General features: G+C 42.4%; 2 protein-coding genes across 6 annotated transcripts in view; both read left to right on the forward strand.

The window, feature by feature from the left end:
• The first annotated feature begins 748 nt into the window (after positions 1 to 748).
• On the forward strand, positions 749 to 6,550 carry LOC120064592 (cyclic AMP-dependent transcription factor ATF-7-like). Of its 5 annotated transcripts, none has more exons than XM_039015184.1 (13): positions 749 to 802; positions 1,720 to 1,781; positions 1,917 to 2,013; positions 2,424 to 2,551; positions 2,651 to 2,809; positions 3,257 to 3,417; positions 3,500 to 3,593; positions 3,744 to 3,863; positions 4,112 to 4,282; positions 4,917 to 4,976; positions 5,157 to 5,345; positions 5,598 to 5,703; positions 5,938 to 6,550. In XM_039015184.1, exons 2-13 carry the CDS (start codon positions 1,734 to 1,736, stop codon positions 6,168 to 6,170), a joined length of 1,566 nt encoding a protein of 521 aa, XP_038871112.1. In that variant the 5' UTR covers positions 749 to 802; positions 1,720 to 1,733; the 3' UTR covers positions 6,171 to 6,550. The 5 variants fall into 5 exon arrangements, with proteins under 5 accessions (XP_038871112.1, XP_038871115.1, XP_038871117.1 ...); XM_039015187.1 differs by having other exon boundaries at positions 2,651 to 2,797; XM_039015189.1 differs by having other exon boundaries at positions 5,911 to 6,051.
• Positions 6,551 to 10,660: 4,110 nt separating this feature from the next.
• LOC120064778 (disco-interacting protein 2 homolog B-A-like) overlaps positions 10,661 to 15,649 on the forward strand; it is an 82,552-nt gene continuing 77,563 nt past the window's right edge. Inside the window, exon 1 of the mRNA XM_039015382.1 lies at positions 10,661 to 10,745. Coding sequence (XP_038871310.1) covers positions 10,661 to 10,745 — 85 coding nt within the window. The remainder of the gene's footprint in view (positions 10,746 to 15,649) is intronic.

The following is a 15,649-nucleotide window of genomic DNA, read 5'->3' on the forward strand; positions in this document are numbered from 1 at the left end:
CAGACCTTAATCCCATTGAGAACTTGTGGTCAATCCTCAAGAGGCAGGTGGACAAACAAAAACCCACAAATTCTGACAAACTCCAAGCATTGATTATGCAAGAATGGGCTGCCATCAGTCAGGATGTGGCCCAGAAGTTAATTGACAGCATGCCAGGGTGGATTGCAGAGGTCTTGAAAAAGAAGGGTCAACACTGCAAATATTGACTCTTTGCATCAACTTCATGTAATTGTCAATAAAAGCCTTTGACACATATGAAATGCTTGTAATTATACTTCAGTATTCCGTAGTAAGATCTGACAAAAAATATGACACTGAAGCAGCAAACTTAGTTGAAAATAATGTGTAATTCTCAACTTTTGGCCATGACTGTATATGGCCATGTTATTGTTACCCATTGTGTATTTATTCCTTGTTATTTTTCTATTTGTCTTTTTCTCTGAATTTTTGGGAAAGGCTCGTAAGTAAGCATTTTACTGTTGGTCTGCACCCATTGTTTACGAAGCATGTGACATTTGATTTATCTGAAAATATTCTGGCATCATATATACCATGATGTGTACCTTACACTTACATCAAACATACAATATGTTATATTTAGATGAAAGTGTCATGAAAAAACAATTGCAGGTCTCTCAGTTTTTTGGGGGGGGGGATTAGAGGACACATTCAAGCCTCATGTTTGTAATATTCGATTTTTTCAACCATCCTGTTACGTAAGAAAAATAATATTTTCACTTCTCGCGCTATTTCACCGCAGCGGATATCCAGCAGCGGAGCGGTAGCTAGCCAGGGACGTTGGGTGAGTTTGTAAACATTAGACTTGCTCGTGTTCAGATATCAAGATGTTACCGAAAATACTTTGTCGTGGAACAATTGACCGTCTGTCACATTTACCTTCCCCATTCTGAAATACTTATTTGACGCGCCTCAAATTGTGTCAGTGCCCTAGCCCGTTAGCTAGCCTGTGTGACTGGGTGTTGTGTACAGTAAGTAACGTTATTCTCTATGGCAAGGCGTTAGCAAGTTAGCTGAAAAAAATCTAATAACTAGTTTAGCAATAACAGCGACCGCAAGAAGCCCTTTAAATTAGCTCGGCCGTGAATGCCAATGGTGGCTGATGGTCTGCTGTACCAAACCATCTGGTGATAATGCTAATGGCCTGTCAGATATTGAATAGCGAGGTCCGTTCTTCATCCTGTCTGACATTATCTTGCTAACTAGCTAGCTAACGTTAACTCAAAGTGATGTTGTAATCATTGGCCCATGGCTAGTTAGCTAACAAGGAAGGGGCAAGATGGCTAGCTAGCGAGTTCGTTACCTTGCTAGCAGCTTCTGTTAGCTAGTTTCTGTGCTGAGACTGCGCTGTTTGTTGACAGTTAGCCGAAAGGAGGCAATTTACCTAGGACAGCTAACCAGTAGGCGTATTTTACTATTAGATAGGTAGTTAACGTTATGTATTTAACTTTTTGCACCAAGAAAATTAACGTGTCACCATTATTAGCTACCTTTGTTTGATACTAGAACAATACATGGCTTTGTGTTATGTAATGTAAACAAAGTACTTTAATTGGAAGTAATGAACATTATTTATGTGAATATATCTGTTAACCCTAATTTATTGTCCAATACAGCCCGTTTTTTTCATTACCTAGGTGTAAGAAGCAGACAGAATAACACATTTCCATTCTCTTCCTTTCCCATACCTCTTTATTGCAGGCTCTTTGTGTGAGATGGGGGACGATCGACCTTTTGTGTGCACCGCCCCAGGCTGTGGCCAGGTAAGGTCTCTTTCCCTCGTTTTCTCTTCATCCCTCATTCTCTTTTCCCCCCACTCTTTCACCTCTTTACATATCTTGGATTTCAGGAGCCATCTGATGTCTATCACCTGTGTCTTGTGTTATCTTTGTACACAGAGATTTACTAATGAAGACCATCTATCAGTCCACAAACACAAGCATGAGATGACCCTGAAATTTGGTCCTGCCAGAACTGACTCCGTCATCATTGCAGGTGCTTGCCTTTAGCATTCCCAGCATTTCTCAAGTATACTGTATAAAGCAATTCTATGATAGAACATATTTTTGACTAGCTATTAAACAAACACCACCCTGTGTGGACTAGCACCAAGACCCCTAGAGGGCGTAGTTCTTCCTGATGTCGTACTACATCTCGGTGTCGACGCAGTCAGCCCAGCCGGCTATACACTCGTGTCCCCCATAAAACATCCTCCATTCAGGCTGCAAAGGCATCGGTTTCCTCTGTAACTCGCTTTAATGGTTCTACCACCATGCTAGACTGGCTAATGCTACTTCCTGATGTTGCAGACAGGAGTAAACAAGACTGCTGCCACCTGATTGGCTGAACGCGGTGTGCAACATCAGTAAGTTGCCAATTTCTACCCTCTCTCTCTCTCTCACCAGACCAGACCCCCACACCCACCCGCTTCCTGAAGAACTGTGAGGAGGTGGGTCTGTTCAACGAGCTGGCCAGCTCCTTCGAGCAGGAGTTCCGGAAGGCCCATGAGGATGACCAAAGGAACAAAAACCCGGTGAGGATTGTGGAGGGGCTATGATGGGTTCGGTTTTTAAACACTGGTAGTTTGACCGACTGATAAATGTTGTGTGTCTGGTTGTTGGTCCCCACACAGCTCACGGCCCCCCAGCTTCCAGCCCCACCCCTACAGACCCCCTCTGGGGTGAAAGAGGAGGATGAGGGGCCTCTGGAGGTTGACTCCTCCCCCCCAGGCAGTCCTGACTCCACCTCCAGCATGTCGGACAGCAGCAAAGAGCCAATGGTGAGAGGAAAGGTACAACCTGGGGGCCAGGTGAACGGGGTGTATGGTTGAACAGATTAATCGTTGTATGTGCTTTCCTCTTGTCAAATTTGCATGGTAATTTGGGTGAGAGAGCGAAGGGAACAGTGGTGGCCAAAGAGAGCCTGCAAATTAATCACTTAGCTGTGAGGCAAGTAAAGATGTCAGCAAAAAGTTGAAACTTAGTGGGCCTCTTAGTGGGTTCACCTCAGCGGCCTATAGTGTCCAACTCCCACCCGAGTTTCTCTCAGGCTGTGTTAACAATTCTGATCTTTTTTTCCACTAAGTGGTCTTTTGACCAATCAGTTCAGCTCTGAAAAAGATCTGATTTGAAAGATCTGATGTGATTGGTCAAAAGACCAATTAGTGGAAGAAAGATCAGAATTGGGCTGTCTGTGCAAACGCAGCTTCTGTCTGACTGGATGTGATTTGTGTTGACAGGAGACTCCTCCTCCACGGCCGGTGGTGAGCGCTGCCCCCACGCCAACTATCGTACGCCCAGGGTCCCTTCCCATTCACCTTGTTTACGACCCCCTGCACCCGACTCTGCCCTCGCCAACCTCTGTCATCACACAAACCCCGCCCTCCAACAGACAACTGGGGTGAGTCTAATCTGCCAAGATCTCTCTTTGTTTGTGTTCTCTCTGTCTATTTAATTTATACTAATCTATCTCCTGTTCTCAGCTCTCCGACAGGTTCCTTCCCGCTGGTAATGCATCTCCCCAACGGACAGACGGTCCCTCTCCTCCCCAGCCCAAATATGACCTCAGTCATATCTGTGAGTGAATCACATTTATTTATAATGCCCTTTTTACATCAGCATCGTGAGTGAAAGTAGTAATGTCTAATGAACGTCTTGATAATGCCAGGTCATTGGTAGGTGTTATTTTGTCTTCTCTTATTTTGTCCCTTCCTGTGTAATTTGTAGCTGGCGAGGCCGTTTAATATGGTGCCCAACATCCCTGGGATTCCAGGCCCTCCGATTGGTGGGACCAGCAGTGGCTCCTCCTCCCCATCTGGGTATAGTCTACACTCAGAGGCCAAGATGGTGAGAGACGCATGCACCGGCAGGGACACACACACACACACAGTTAAGAAACAAATATCAGTGGGCCTACCCATACCCGTGGTAGTGGAAGTTAAAGGGAGGCAATGTTAACGGTAACTGTTTATTACCAAAGTTACTGGAACTTGTGGTCATTTTGGTAAATTACCAGTAGATTTACAACCCTAGGAAGGCAGGTTGTTGATGTCTGTATGACATTTGTTTGTCCCCATCCCTCCCACTCTCTGTAGAGGCTGAAGGCAGCGCTGACCCAACAACAGCAGCAGCATGGCCCGGGGGCTCAAAACGGGGCTGGAGAGGGTCCAGGGGGGGCAGGTTCCAGCCCCACTGTCCCCCAGAGACATGAGCAGAGCCAGCAGCCCTCGCAGCACTCTGACACCCCCTCTCCCGCACAGCCACAGGTAACACACACAATACCTAAGGGTAAGGTGGAATCTGCTAAATGCTTCTGTTCTCCCTGGTTGTTACACTCTGTTAGGGCTGCAGCCCAGTCACTAGAGGGGAGTTTATACTAGAACTGATGTGAGGAGTCACCTCTGAAAAGCCTAAAGTGGGCTAGTGGCAATGACAGACTGAACCCCCAGAAATGATCAAAATACTAGAAAGGACACTGAACAAACCAAAAGCTGTTACAAAACATGTTTTGTAGATTAAATATGCTGGCAACTAAAGATATTGATAAGAGATATGGACAACAATAAAGGTTCCAAAAACACCCAAATACTTCCTTTTTAGAACTGCAATGCTCTCAGTATAGTGATGCAGGTCTTTAGATGTTGTACCCATGAAATTGTCATTCCAAACTTTATCCGTAACGTTATATTCCATTTGTTTGGGCTCAAGCGATACTTCTGTGTAGCCCACACATGGAAAGGTATCACTCGAGTCCAACAAAATGGAATATAAAATTGCGGATCTAGTTCTTAGATCTCATGTCGCTTGCATGTAATTTGCCAAACTTTTGTGCACAAACATTAAGTTAAAATATGCACAGGCACACTCTCATACCTATATGATTTACATATACTCACACAGCAAACCAGCAGTGGCTCCTCCTCTCCATTTGGGTATAGTCTACATTCAGAGGACATGATGGTGAGAGGCGTATACATGGAAACACTTTAAAATACACATGCAAATGCACTTTTACACACACACACACACACACACACACACAAGCTCACACTCTTGTGCACTCTGGCATTCTTTCTCATTCTCTCATACATACACACCCAGTCCAGAGTGTATAACACCTTCCCCTCCCGTCTTCCCCAGGTGTCCCCAGCCCAGCCCACGGGTGGTAGGAGGCGGCGGGGTGCAGAGGTTGACCCAGACGAGAGGAGGCAGCGCTTCCTGGAGAGGAACAGGGCGGCGGCTTCTCGCTGCCGACAGAAACGCAAGGTGTGGGTCGGCTCTCTGGAGAGGAAGGCAGAGGACCTGGCTACCATGAATGTTTCTTTGACCGTGAGTCTATCGCCCTACAACCGTAACTGGACCTAGACTGTCTATTACAGTCAGTTACAATAGACCGTAACTGGGCTATTACAACAGCAGAGAAAGGCAAACTTAAAACAATGAACCCGTCTGGGATTGTATTATACTGGTAGGATCCCTAATATCATTCTCCTGCCCATGTGGTTTTATTGTATGCTTGTCAGTGGTTGAGAACAACTTTGTGTGTACATTGTCTTGTGTGATGTGTTCTGTTTCTATCAGAATGAAGTGGGTCTGCTGAGGAACGAGGTGACCCAACTGAAACAGCTGCTGCTAGCCCACAAAGACTGCCCTGTCACTGCCATGCAGAAGAAGTCTGCCTACATAGGTAATAAAGACAAACCATGCATGAATCAACTATCAATCACACAAGTCTTTCATTCACTCCATCTGGTTGATTGTTAATTTAGGCTCTCATATCTGTCCCCTTTCCATCAACCTGTACATCTATCTATCTACCTACTGATCCATCAATCCAGGATCAACCTCCAACTCATCCATCTAATCTATTGCTTGCCTCTCACCTCTCTTTAAGGGTGAATGTTTCTCTCTCTGTCTGTAGCTGCAGGAGTAGAGGAGAACTCCAGGGACCCCCCCTCTGAGCCTATGGGCTCCCCAGCCCCGGTTATCCAGCATGGGCCTTCGCCCCTTGCCCCCAGCCCTGGGGCCATCACCGTCAACGGGCTGAGCGTCCGCGCGGCTGAGGCAGTAGCCATGTCGGTCCTGGCCGGCATGGGGGCGGCCCAGCAGGGAGGGGTCCTCATGGCCACACAGCCGCAGCCCGCCCCCAGATGATGAGCAGGCGCAGGGAGCCAGTAAGAACTCTACATTGGGCTTTACGAGGCTGGACTGGCACAATGATGTGTGCAAGAGATTGAAAGAGAGAAAGGGACCTGATTTGAAATCTGAAATTCCACCTGTTGATAGTACTTCTCACTCCCCTCCCCATCTATCTCCATCCTATGCTCTATGACATTGGACACACTGATAGCCTCACAGCCAATGATAATCACTGAACAGTAGTCCTGCCTCTTGGGCCCATTTTCTGATTGATCCTAGCTTGGATGCACTGTCACTGTACAGTTGAAGTCGGAAGTTTACATACACTTAGGTAGGAGTCATTAACTTGTTTCTCAACCACTCCCAAAATGTCTTGTTAACAAACTATAGTTTTGGGAAGTCAGTTAGGATATCTACTTTGTGCATGACCCAAGTAATTTTCCCCAAAAAAATTTACAGACAGATTATTTCATTTATAATTCACTGTATCACATTTCCAGTGGGTCAGAAGTTCACATACACTAAGTTGACTGTGCCTTTAAACAGCTTGGAAAATTTCAGAAAATTATCTCATGGCTTTAGAAGCTTCTGACAGGCTAATTGACATAATTTGAGTCAATTGGAGGTGTACCCGTGGATGTATTTCAAGGCCTACCTTCAAACTCAGTGCCTCTTTGCTTGACATCTTGGGAAAATCAAAAGAAATTAGCCAAGACCTCAGAAAATAAATTGTGGACCTCCACAAGTCTGGTTCATCCTCTGGAGTAATTTCCAAACGGCTGAAGGTACCACGTTCATCTGTACAAACAATAGTATGCAAGTATAAACACCATGGGACCACCTTAGCCGTCATACCGCTCAGGAAGGAGACGCGTTCTGTCTCCTAGAAATTAACGTACTTTGGTGTGAAAAGGGCAAATCAATCCCAGAACCACAGCAAAGGACCTCGTGAAGATGCTGGAGGAAACCGGTACAAAAGTATCTATATCCACAGTAAAACGACATAACCTGAAAGGCCGCTCAGCAAGGAAGAGGCCACTGCTCCAAAACCACCATAAAAAAGCCAGACTACGGTTTGCAACTGCACATGGGGACAAAGATCGTACTTTTTGGAGAAATGTCCTCTGGTCTGATGAAACAAAAATAGAACTGTTTGGCCATAATGACCATCGTTATGTTTGGAGGTGGAGGTGCAAGCTGAAGAACACCATCCCAAATGTGAAGCATGGGGGTGGCAGCATCATGTTTTGGGGGTGTTTTGCTGCAGGAGGGACTGGTGCACTTCACAAAATAGAAGTTGTGGCAAAATGGCTTAAGGACAACAGTCAAGGTATTGGAGTGGCCATCACAAAGCCCTGACCTCAAATCCTATAGAAAATTTGTGGGCAGAACTGAGAAAGTGTATGCAAGCAAGGAGGCCTACAAACCTGACTCAGTTACACCAGATCTGTCAGGAGGAATGGGCCAAAATTCACCCAATTTACTGTGGGAAGCTTGTGGAAGGCTACCCAAAACATTTGACCCAAGTTAAACAATTTAAAGGCAATGCTACCAAATACTAATTGAGTGTATGTAAACTTCTGACCCACTGGGAACGTGATGAAAGAAATAAAAGCTGATGGAAATAATTATCTCTGCTATTATTCTGACATTTCACATTCTTAAAATAAAGTGGGGATCTTAACTGACCTAAAACAGGGAATTTTTGCTAGAATTAAATGTCAGGAATTGTGAAAAACTGAGTTTAAATGTATTTGGCTAAGGTGTATGTAAACTTCCGACTTCAACTGTATATAGAAGTGTATGTACTCACACACCTGTGACATATACACACACTCGATCAAAGAATGTAGTTTTTGTTGTCTATTTCCAATTCTTCTTTCCCCTGTCTACAGTGTAAATCGTTCCTTACATATTTATCTTCTTTATGCAGCTGTTAATCCTTGGGAAATTATTTTTTCATCTTTAGGGCTGAATACGCGTGAAATATTGTGTGCATATTTTTTTCCTCTTGTCATGGAGTGAGCCAAAGTAAGGATACAGTCGGTGTCTGGCCTTTTTTTTTGACCTCGTAGGAATTCTGCTTTCTGGCAATGTGTATGAAACCCCTTATTGACTGCATGGATATTAGAGGACACTGATGAAGACCACTGTCTGTGTGCTGGTGTCTGTTAATATTATCGCTGGTTTTAACATACTGCTTTTCAAATGACTGATGCAAACAATGATAATGTCCTAATGTAACACTTGAAATGGTTAGGTTTTAGATTATACTTTATGTAATAATCAGCAAACTCTTCATTAGATAAATAATTTACCCAGGCTAAAGTTAGTTGAAGGAAAAAGTAGTACAATATATTTTTATATTCAATATTAATGTTCCTGCGTTTTACCCGAAGCGTGTTTAGTGAAGTCAGTGGTAGAATGGGTTGTTCTAATTCAATGAAAATGGTTGAAATTCTAGGTGATCAAAGGAAATATAAATCTACGACGTTCTTGAATGCAAATCTGGATTAGGGAACATCTATATTGAGTTATAGATCATGTCTAAGGCTTGGATGCTTTACCCCATTTGAAAAACTGTCTATTGGAATATCACTTTTCTAAGACTCTTAATTTGAATATGGCATGAAATGTCAGTGAGGAATGTCCTTTTATGTTTTTACCACTGTCATTTAGCTTTGAGGAATGCCATATTGTTTATTTCCTCATCTTTTTGTCAATTTTTTTTTTTTTACATATCAATATTTTAAATGTTCTATTAAAGTCATTTTATTGCTGTAGCTTCTCCACCCTGTCATGTTACCAGTCCCCTCATGTTCTGTCAAGAGGAGGGAAATGTCTGTCTTCAACAGTGTAACCTCTACAAACTATTGTGGAAATTGATTGTCTCTAAGAATGTGTCGAGGGAGTTTTCCCAAAAAATTATTCCACCTTAAGGCGGGTGAAATGAACTTGTGTATAGTCTCAACTAATAAACTATCTCCAGCAAAATAAATAATGTAATGGTTTCAGGTTAATAATTTTCATGCTGAGTATCTGTCTGCGTGCCTATCCCCTTGGTGCATAGCTCCATGACAGAGTAGGAGCAGAAGGTGTCTCTGATGCGGTACTGGCTCAGGGTGCTCAGCCACAGGTGCCAAAAACTGGTTGCCCGAGTACTTAAGTACACACACGGAAAACGAAGTGTGTGTGTACCAGTGGAGGCTGCCGAGGGGAGAACGACTCATAATTTCTGGAACAGAGTGAATGGAATGGCATCAAACACATGGAAATCATGTGATTGTTGATACCTTTCCATTTATACCGCTCTAGCCATTACCACGTGCCCGTCCTGGCACTTACTACCATACCCTGTTCAAAGTCACTTAAACCTTTTGTCTTGCCCATTCACCCTCAATGGCACACATTGTCTCAAGGCTTAAAAATCCTTATTTAGCCTGACTCCTCTTCATCTACACTGATTGAAGTGGATTTAACAAGTGACATAAATAAGGGATCATAGCTTTCTACTGGTTAGTCTATGTCATGGAAAGAGCAGGTGTTCTTAATGTTTTGTATATGTTTGAAAATCAGAGAAAGAGACCCTGTGTGTGACTGTAAAGACCGTGAGGGGTGAATCCTAACTTCCACTAAGTATATTTTTCACTGAGTCTCTCATTGACATTGATGAATGACTAACTGAAAATTCAATTTCTGTGGAAGTTAGGATTAGCTGCTAAAATGGTGTACTTCACCATGATTTGTGTGAGCTTGGGATGTTCATCTTGTCATGAAATTGAAATAGCTGACTGACGGATATCATGGACCATAGCTTCATAATCAGTAGCCATATCTAAAGGTAACTGCCAAAATAAAGGAATCACCAACATAAATTGTCTTAATAGGGCACTGGCCCACCACGAGCCAGAACGGCTATGTAAACCATGACATGGCTATCTCAGTCACCAGATTTCAACCCAATTGAAAACTTCCCTCACCATCAACAAAACATAAAATTACGTAATTTCTTATGGAGGTGGCATCATCATCCTTGGTAGCCAAAATCATGACCTACCTAGCATTTTTATACAGGACTCTAAGCATAATGGTATGTTAATTATTAATTAGCGGAGGAACCATACCTGTGTGGAAGCACCTGCTTTCAAAATATGTTGTATCCCCCATTTCCCCCATCCCCAACTGTTTCCATTATTTTGGCAGTTACCTGTGTGTTCAGTCAGTGGTGTACAAAATGCTCTTCTACATTCAGTTGCCACACAGTAACGCCAGGGGGAGCAGACCGTCTACTGATCTCATGCTCCAGTCACAACAATTAACATCATACATGGTCATGTAACAGATTCCTTTGGCGAGTTGTTCATCGCTCACAGTTATGGCGGTGTCAGGGAGTCGCAAGGATGGAGTACAATCCACATCTTGATATCTGCTTTTCTCGTTGACTCAGGAACGTGTTACCACTTTTCCTTGATTGTTACATACTACTCCGTATTATTCGTGCAACGATGGCGGGCCGAGGCGTGGATATGTCAGCACTACCAAAAGAGGTCAGGGACCAATTGGCGGAGTTGGATTTGGAGCTGTCTGAAGGTAAGGGCTTGGGACAGGGAAAAGAGAACGAGTTAAAGAGTTGTTGTGCCTGGTAAATGCTCCTATGAGTGTGTCCCAGATAAAAACATCAACAAACACCCGTCCGGTGTCAGTGGCGAGAACTGCAGGCACGACTCGCTCGCGCTGCTCTGTTGTCCGGGAGGATGAAAACACTGACTTCCTTTATTAGAATTTTCATTTAATTAGCTGGTTAGTGCCCTAAAAAAAATAAGTGTTGGTCTTTATTATTTTCGCCTGCAATGTCAGTGTTGTTGAGTAATGACAATATATAGAGATATTACTTATTGGATGAGGCTTTTGATATGGCTACAGTATTAATTGTATGCTAGTATATCCCGTGACTGGATGTATTACTTACCACCAGAAGTATACCTCTCAACGTTAAAACAATCTTCCAATTTGCTTTGCAGTCAGTGCATTTTTCTCTAGTCGCTAGGCTATAAACTGCCTTCATGTTAATTGCAATATCAAGGAGACCATACAGGCTTTCTTCCTGTCATAGAAATTAGGTCAAAGCTCTCTCCCTCTTCACATGTTTGTTTCTGAAATCATAGTGTTGCTGCAGTGACGCTACACGTTCCATAGAACTACAACAAGGTAGACTGCTAAACTCTCTTGTTTATGTGGGAATGCAGCTTTCACCTTGTTTTGACAAATGGCAATGCTGAAAAGGAAATAATATGGTATTATGCAAGTCTCCTACTTAGTTGGTGAATCACAGTATTGCTGGTTCTGTGCGGTGCGGTTCCAACGTGCCCGGGGTTAGATTAGTAATGTTATTTTCGGCTTTGGAGGGGATGTAGAGTACCAGTCAAAAGTTTGGACACTACTAATTCCAGGGTTTTTCTTTATGTGTACTATTTTCTATATTGTAGAATAATAGTGAATACATCAAAACTATGAAATAACACACATGGAATCATGTAGTAACCAAAAAAGTGTTAAACAAAAAAATAAATATTAAATGTTTGAGATTCTTCAAAAGTAGCCACCCTTTGCCTTGATGATAGCGTTGCACACTCTTGGCGTTCTCTCAACCAGCTTCATGAGGTAGTCATCTGGAATGCATTTCAATTAACAGTGTGCCTTGTTAAAAATTAATTTCTGGAATTTCTTTCCTTAAACGGGTTTGAGCCAATCAGTTGTGCTGTGACAAGGTAGGGGTGGTATACAGAAGATAGCCCTTTTTGGTAAAATACTAAGTCAATGTTATGGCAAGAACAGCTCAAATAAGCAAAGAGAAATGACAGTCCATTATTACTTTAAGACGTGAAGGTCAGTCATCCCTGAAAAGTGCAGTCACAAAAGCCATCAGGTGCTATGATGAAACTGGCTCTCATGAGGACCGCCAAAGGAAAGGAAGACCCAGAGTTACCAGCCTCAGAATTTGCAGCCCGAATACAGTTGAAGTCGGAAGTTTACATACACCTTAGCCAAATACATTTAAACTCAGTTTTTCACTATTCCTGACATTTAATCCTAGTAAAAATTCACTGTCTTAGGTCAGGTAGGATCACCACTTTATTTTAAGAATGTGAAATGTCAGAATAATAGTAGAGAGAATGATTTATTTCAGCTTTTATTTATTTCATCACATTCCCAGTGGGTCAGAAGTTTACATACACTCAATTAGTATTTGGTAGTATTGCCTTTTAAATTGTTTAACTTCGGTCAAACGTTTTGGGTAACCTTCCATAAGCTTCCCACAATAAGTTGGGTGAATTTTGGCCCATTCCTCCTGACAGAGCTGGTGTAACTGAGTCAGGTTTGTAGGCCTCCTTGCTCGCACACACTTTTTCACTTCTGCCCACACATTTATTATAGAATTGAGGTCAGGGCTTTGTGATGGCCACTCCAATACCTGACTTTGTTGTCCTTAAGCCATTTTGCCACAACTTTGGAAGTATGCTTGGGGTCATTGTCCATTTGGAAGACTCATTTGCGACCAAGCTTTAACTTCCTGACTGATGTCTTGAGATGTTGCTTCAATATATCCACATTATTTTCTTTCCTCATGATGCCATCTATTTTGTGAAGTGCACCAGTCTCTCCTGCAGCAAAGAACCCACACAACATGATGCTGCCACCCCCGTGCTTCACGGTTGGGATGGTGTTCTTCGGCTTGCAAGCCTCCCCCTTTTTCCCCCAAACATAACGATGGTCATTATGGCCAAACAGTTCTATTTTTGTTTCATCAGACCAGAGGACATTTCTCCAAAAACTACGATCTTTGTCCCCATGTGCAGTTGCAAACCGTAGTCTGGCTTTTTTATGGCGGTTTTGGAGCAGTAACCTGAATGGCTGCTTCCTTGCTGAGCAGCCATTCAGGTTATGTCGATATAGGACTCGTTTTACTGTGGATATAGATACTTTTGTACCTGTTTCCTCCAGCATCTTCACAAGGTTCTTTGCTGTTGTTCTGGGATTGATTTGCCCTTTTCACACCGAAGTACGTTCATCTCTAGGAGACAGAACACGTCTCCTTCCTGAGCGGTATGACGGCTGCGTGGTCCCATGATGTTTATACTTGCATACTATTGTTTGTACAGATGAACGTGGTACCTTCAGGCGTTTGGAAATTGCTCCCAAGGATGAACCAGACTTGTGGAGGTCTACAATGTTTTTTTCTGAGGTCTTGGCTGATTTCTTTTGATTTTCCCAAGATGTCAAGCAAAGAGGCACTGAGTTTGAAGGTAGGCCTTGAAATACATCCACAGGTACACCTCCAATTGACTCAAATTATGTCAATTAGCCTATCAGAAGCTTCTAAAGCCATGACATCATTTTATGGAATTTTCCAAGTTGTTTAAAGGCACAGTCAACTTAGTGTATGTGTACTTCTGACCCACTGGAAATGTGATACAGTGAATTATAAGTTAAATAATCTGTCTGTAAACAATTGTTGGAAAAATTACTTGTCATGCACAAATTAGATGTTCTAACCGACTTGCCAAAATTATAGTTTAACAAGAAATATGTGGAGTGGTTGAAAAACGAGTTTTAATGACTCCAACCTAAGTGTATGTAAACTTCCGACTTCAACTGTAAATGCTTCACAAAGTTCAAGTAACAGACACTTCTCAACATCAACTGTTCAGAGGAGACTGCTTGAATCAGGTTTTCATGGTTGAATTGCTGCAAAGAAACCACTTCTAAAGGACACCAATAAGAAGAAGAGACTTGCTTGGGCCAAGAAACACAAGCAATGGACATTAGACCGGTGGAAATCTGTCTTTTGGTCTGATGAATCCAAATTTAAGATTTTTGTTTCCAACCGCCGTATCTTTGTGAGACGCAGAGTAGGTGAACGGATGATTGCCGCATGTTTAGTTCCCACCATGAAGCATGGAAGAGGAGGTGTGGGAGTGCTTTACTGGTGACACTGTGATTTAACCAGCATGGCTACCACAGGATTTTGCAGCGATACGCCATCCCATCTGATTTGCGCTTAGTGGGACTATCATTTGTTTTTCAACAGGGCAATGACCCAACACATCTCCAGGCTGTGTAAGGGCTATTTGACCAAATGAGGAGAGTGATGGAGTGCTGCATCAGATGACCTGGCCTCCACAATCACCCGACCTCAACTCAATTGAGATGGTTTGGGATGAGTTGGACCGCAGAATGAAGGAAGCAGCCAACAATTACTCAGCATATGTGGGAACTCCTTCAAGACTGTTGGAAAAGCATTCTGGGTGAAACTGGTTGAGAGAATGCCAAGAGTGTGCAAAGCTGTCATCAAATCAAAGGGTGGCTACTTAGAAGAATCTCATATATAAAATATTTTTTGATTTCTTTAACACTTTTTTGGTTACTACATGATTCCATATGTGTTATTTCATAGTTTTGATGTCTTCACTATTATTATACAATGTAGAAAATAGTAAAAAAAATAATTAAAGAAAAACTCTTGAATGAGTAGGTGTGTCCAAACTTTTGACTGGTACTGTATGTATGGGAAGAATAGACACCATTGGTGAATGACTGACTGAAGTCAGTTAGTTCTCTCCCTGACTCCCCTCTCTCCCACTGTGTGAACAGGGTAAATCCATTTGAATTCAATCACTTTTTGACATCACCCCTTTTGATTTGAACTCAACCTTTCATACATATTTGCCTATTGCAGGGGTGCAACTTTGGTTTTAGAAGTGGGGGTGACATCTTAAGCTCATTTTCTGCAATTCTACTAGGGCTGTCCCTGACAAAAAATACTCTTGGTCAACCAAGAGTAGTCTTTTCTTTAGACCAACTGATTGGTTGAAATTTTTAAATGTGTATTTTTCAATATATAAACACCCTATGTGTTTTAATAAAATCAACTATATGTGCTGAACTTGTCTGATGCTTTAAGCAGGCTGTTTGATTAAATAATTAAGACATGCAAATTACTCGAGGGAGCCAGAGATCAAGATAGCCTAACCAAAAGAGAAAAAAACTATTCCCAACCCTCTTTTTCCCGCTGCTTGCCTTAGCAGATTCTGTGTTACGCTACTGAAGTTGCCGGTAATAGGCTACACCAGTGGTCGGCAATCTTTTCTATTTGGACTGTCAATTCATCTTACCATATCTACTAATCTGCGTGCCAGTTATGATTTTCATATGCACATTTTTGTGGAACCGTTTTTAAAAATGTATAATAGTCTTTGTATCTCAAAATCATAGAATGTAGATTAACCACAGACAATCTAAATTAAAATTATACAAATCTTAAAGTAAAAAACAGATAAAAACATTGCAGCCTGCAGGTAGAAAATATCCTGATTAAAAATAAATATCCTATGAATCACATTGTCTATGCATGGCCTGTTTGCAATGAACTTGAATCATTGTATCAATTATCAACTGGTTCGCCCAGAAACTCATGCTGGCAAACTTGAAACATT

The sequence above is a fragment of the Salvelinus namaycush genome, chromosome 20 (genome assembly GCF_016432855.1).
Source record: "Salvelinus namaycush isolate Seneca chromosome 20, SaNama_1.0, whole genome shotgun sequence".
NCBI classification, from domain to species: domain Eukaryota; kingdom Metazoa; phylum Chordata; class Actinopteri; order Salmoniformes; family Salmonidae; genus Salvelinus; species Salvelinus namaycush.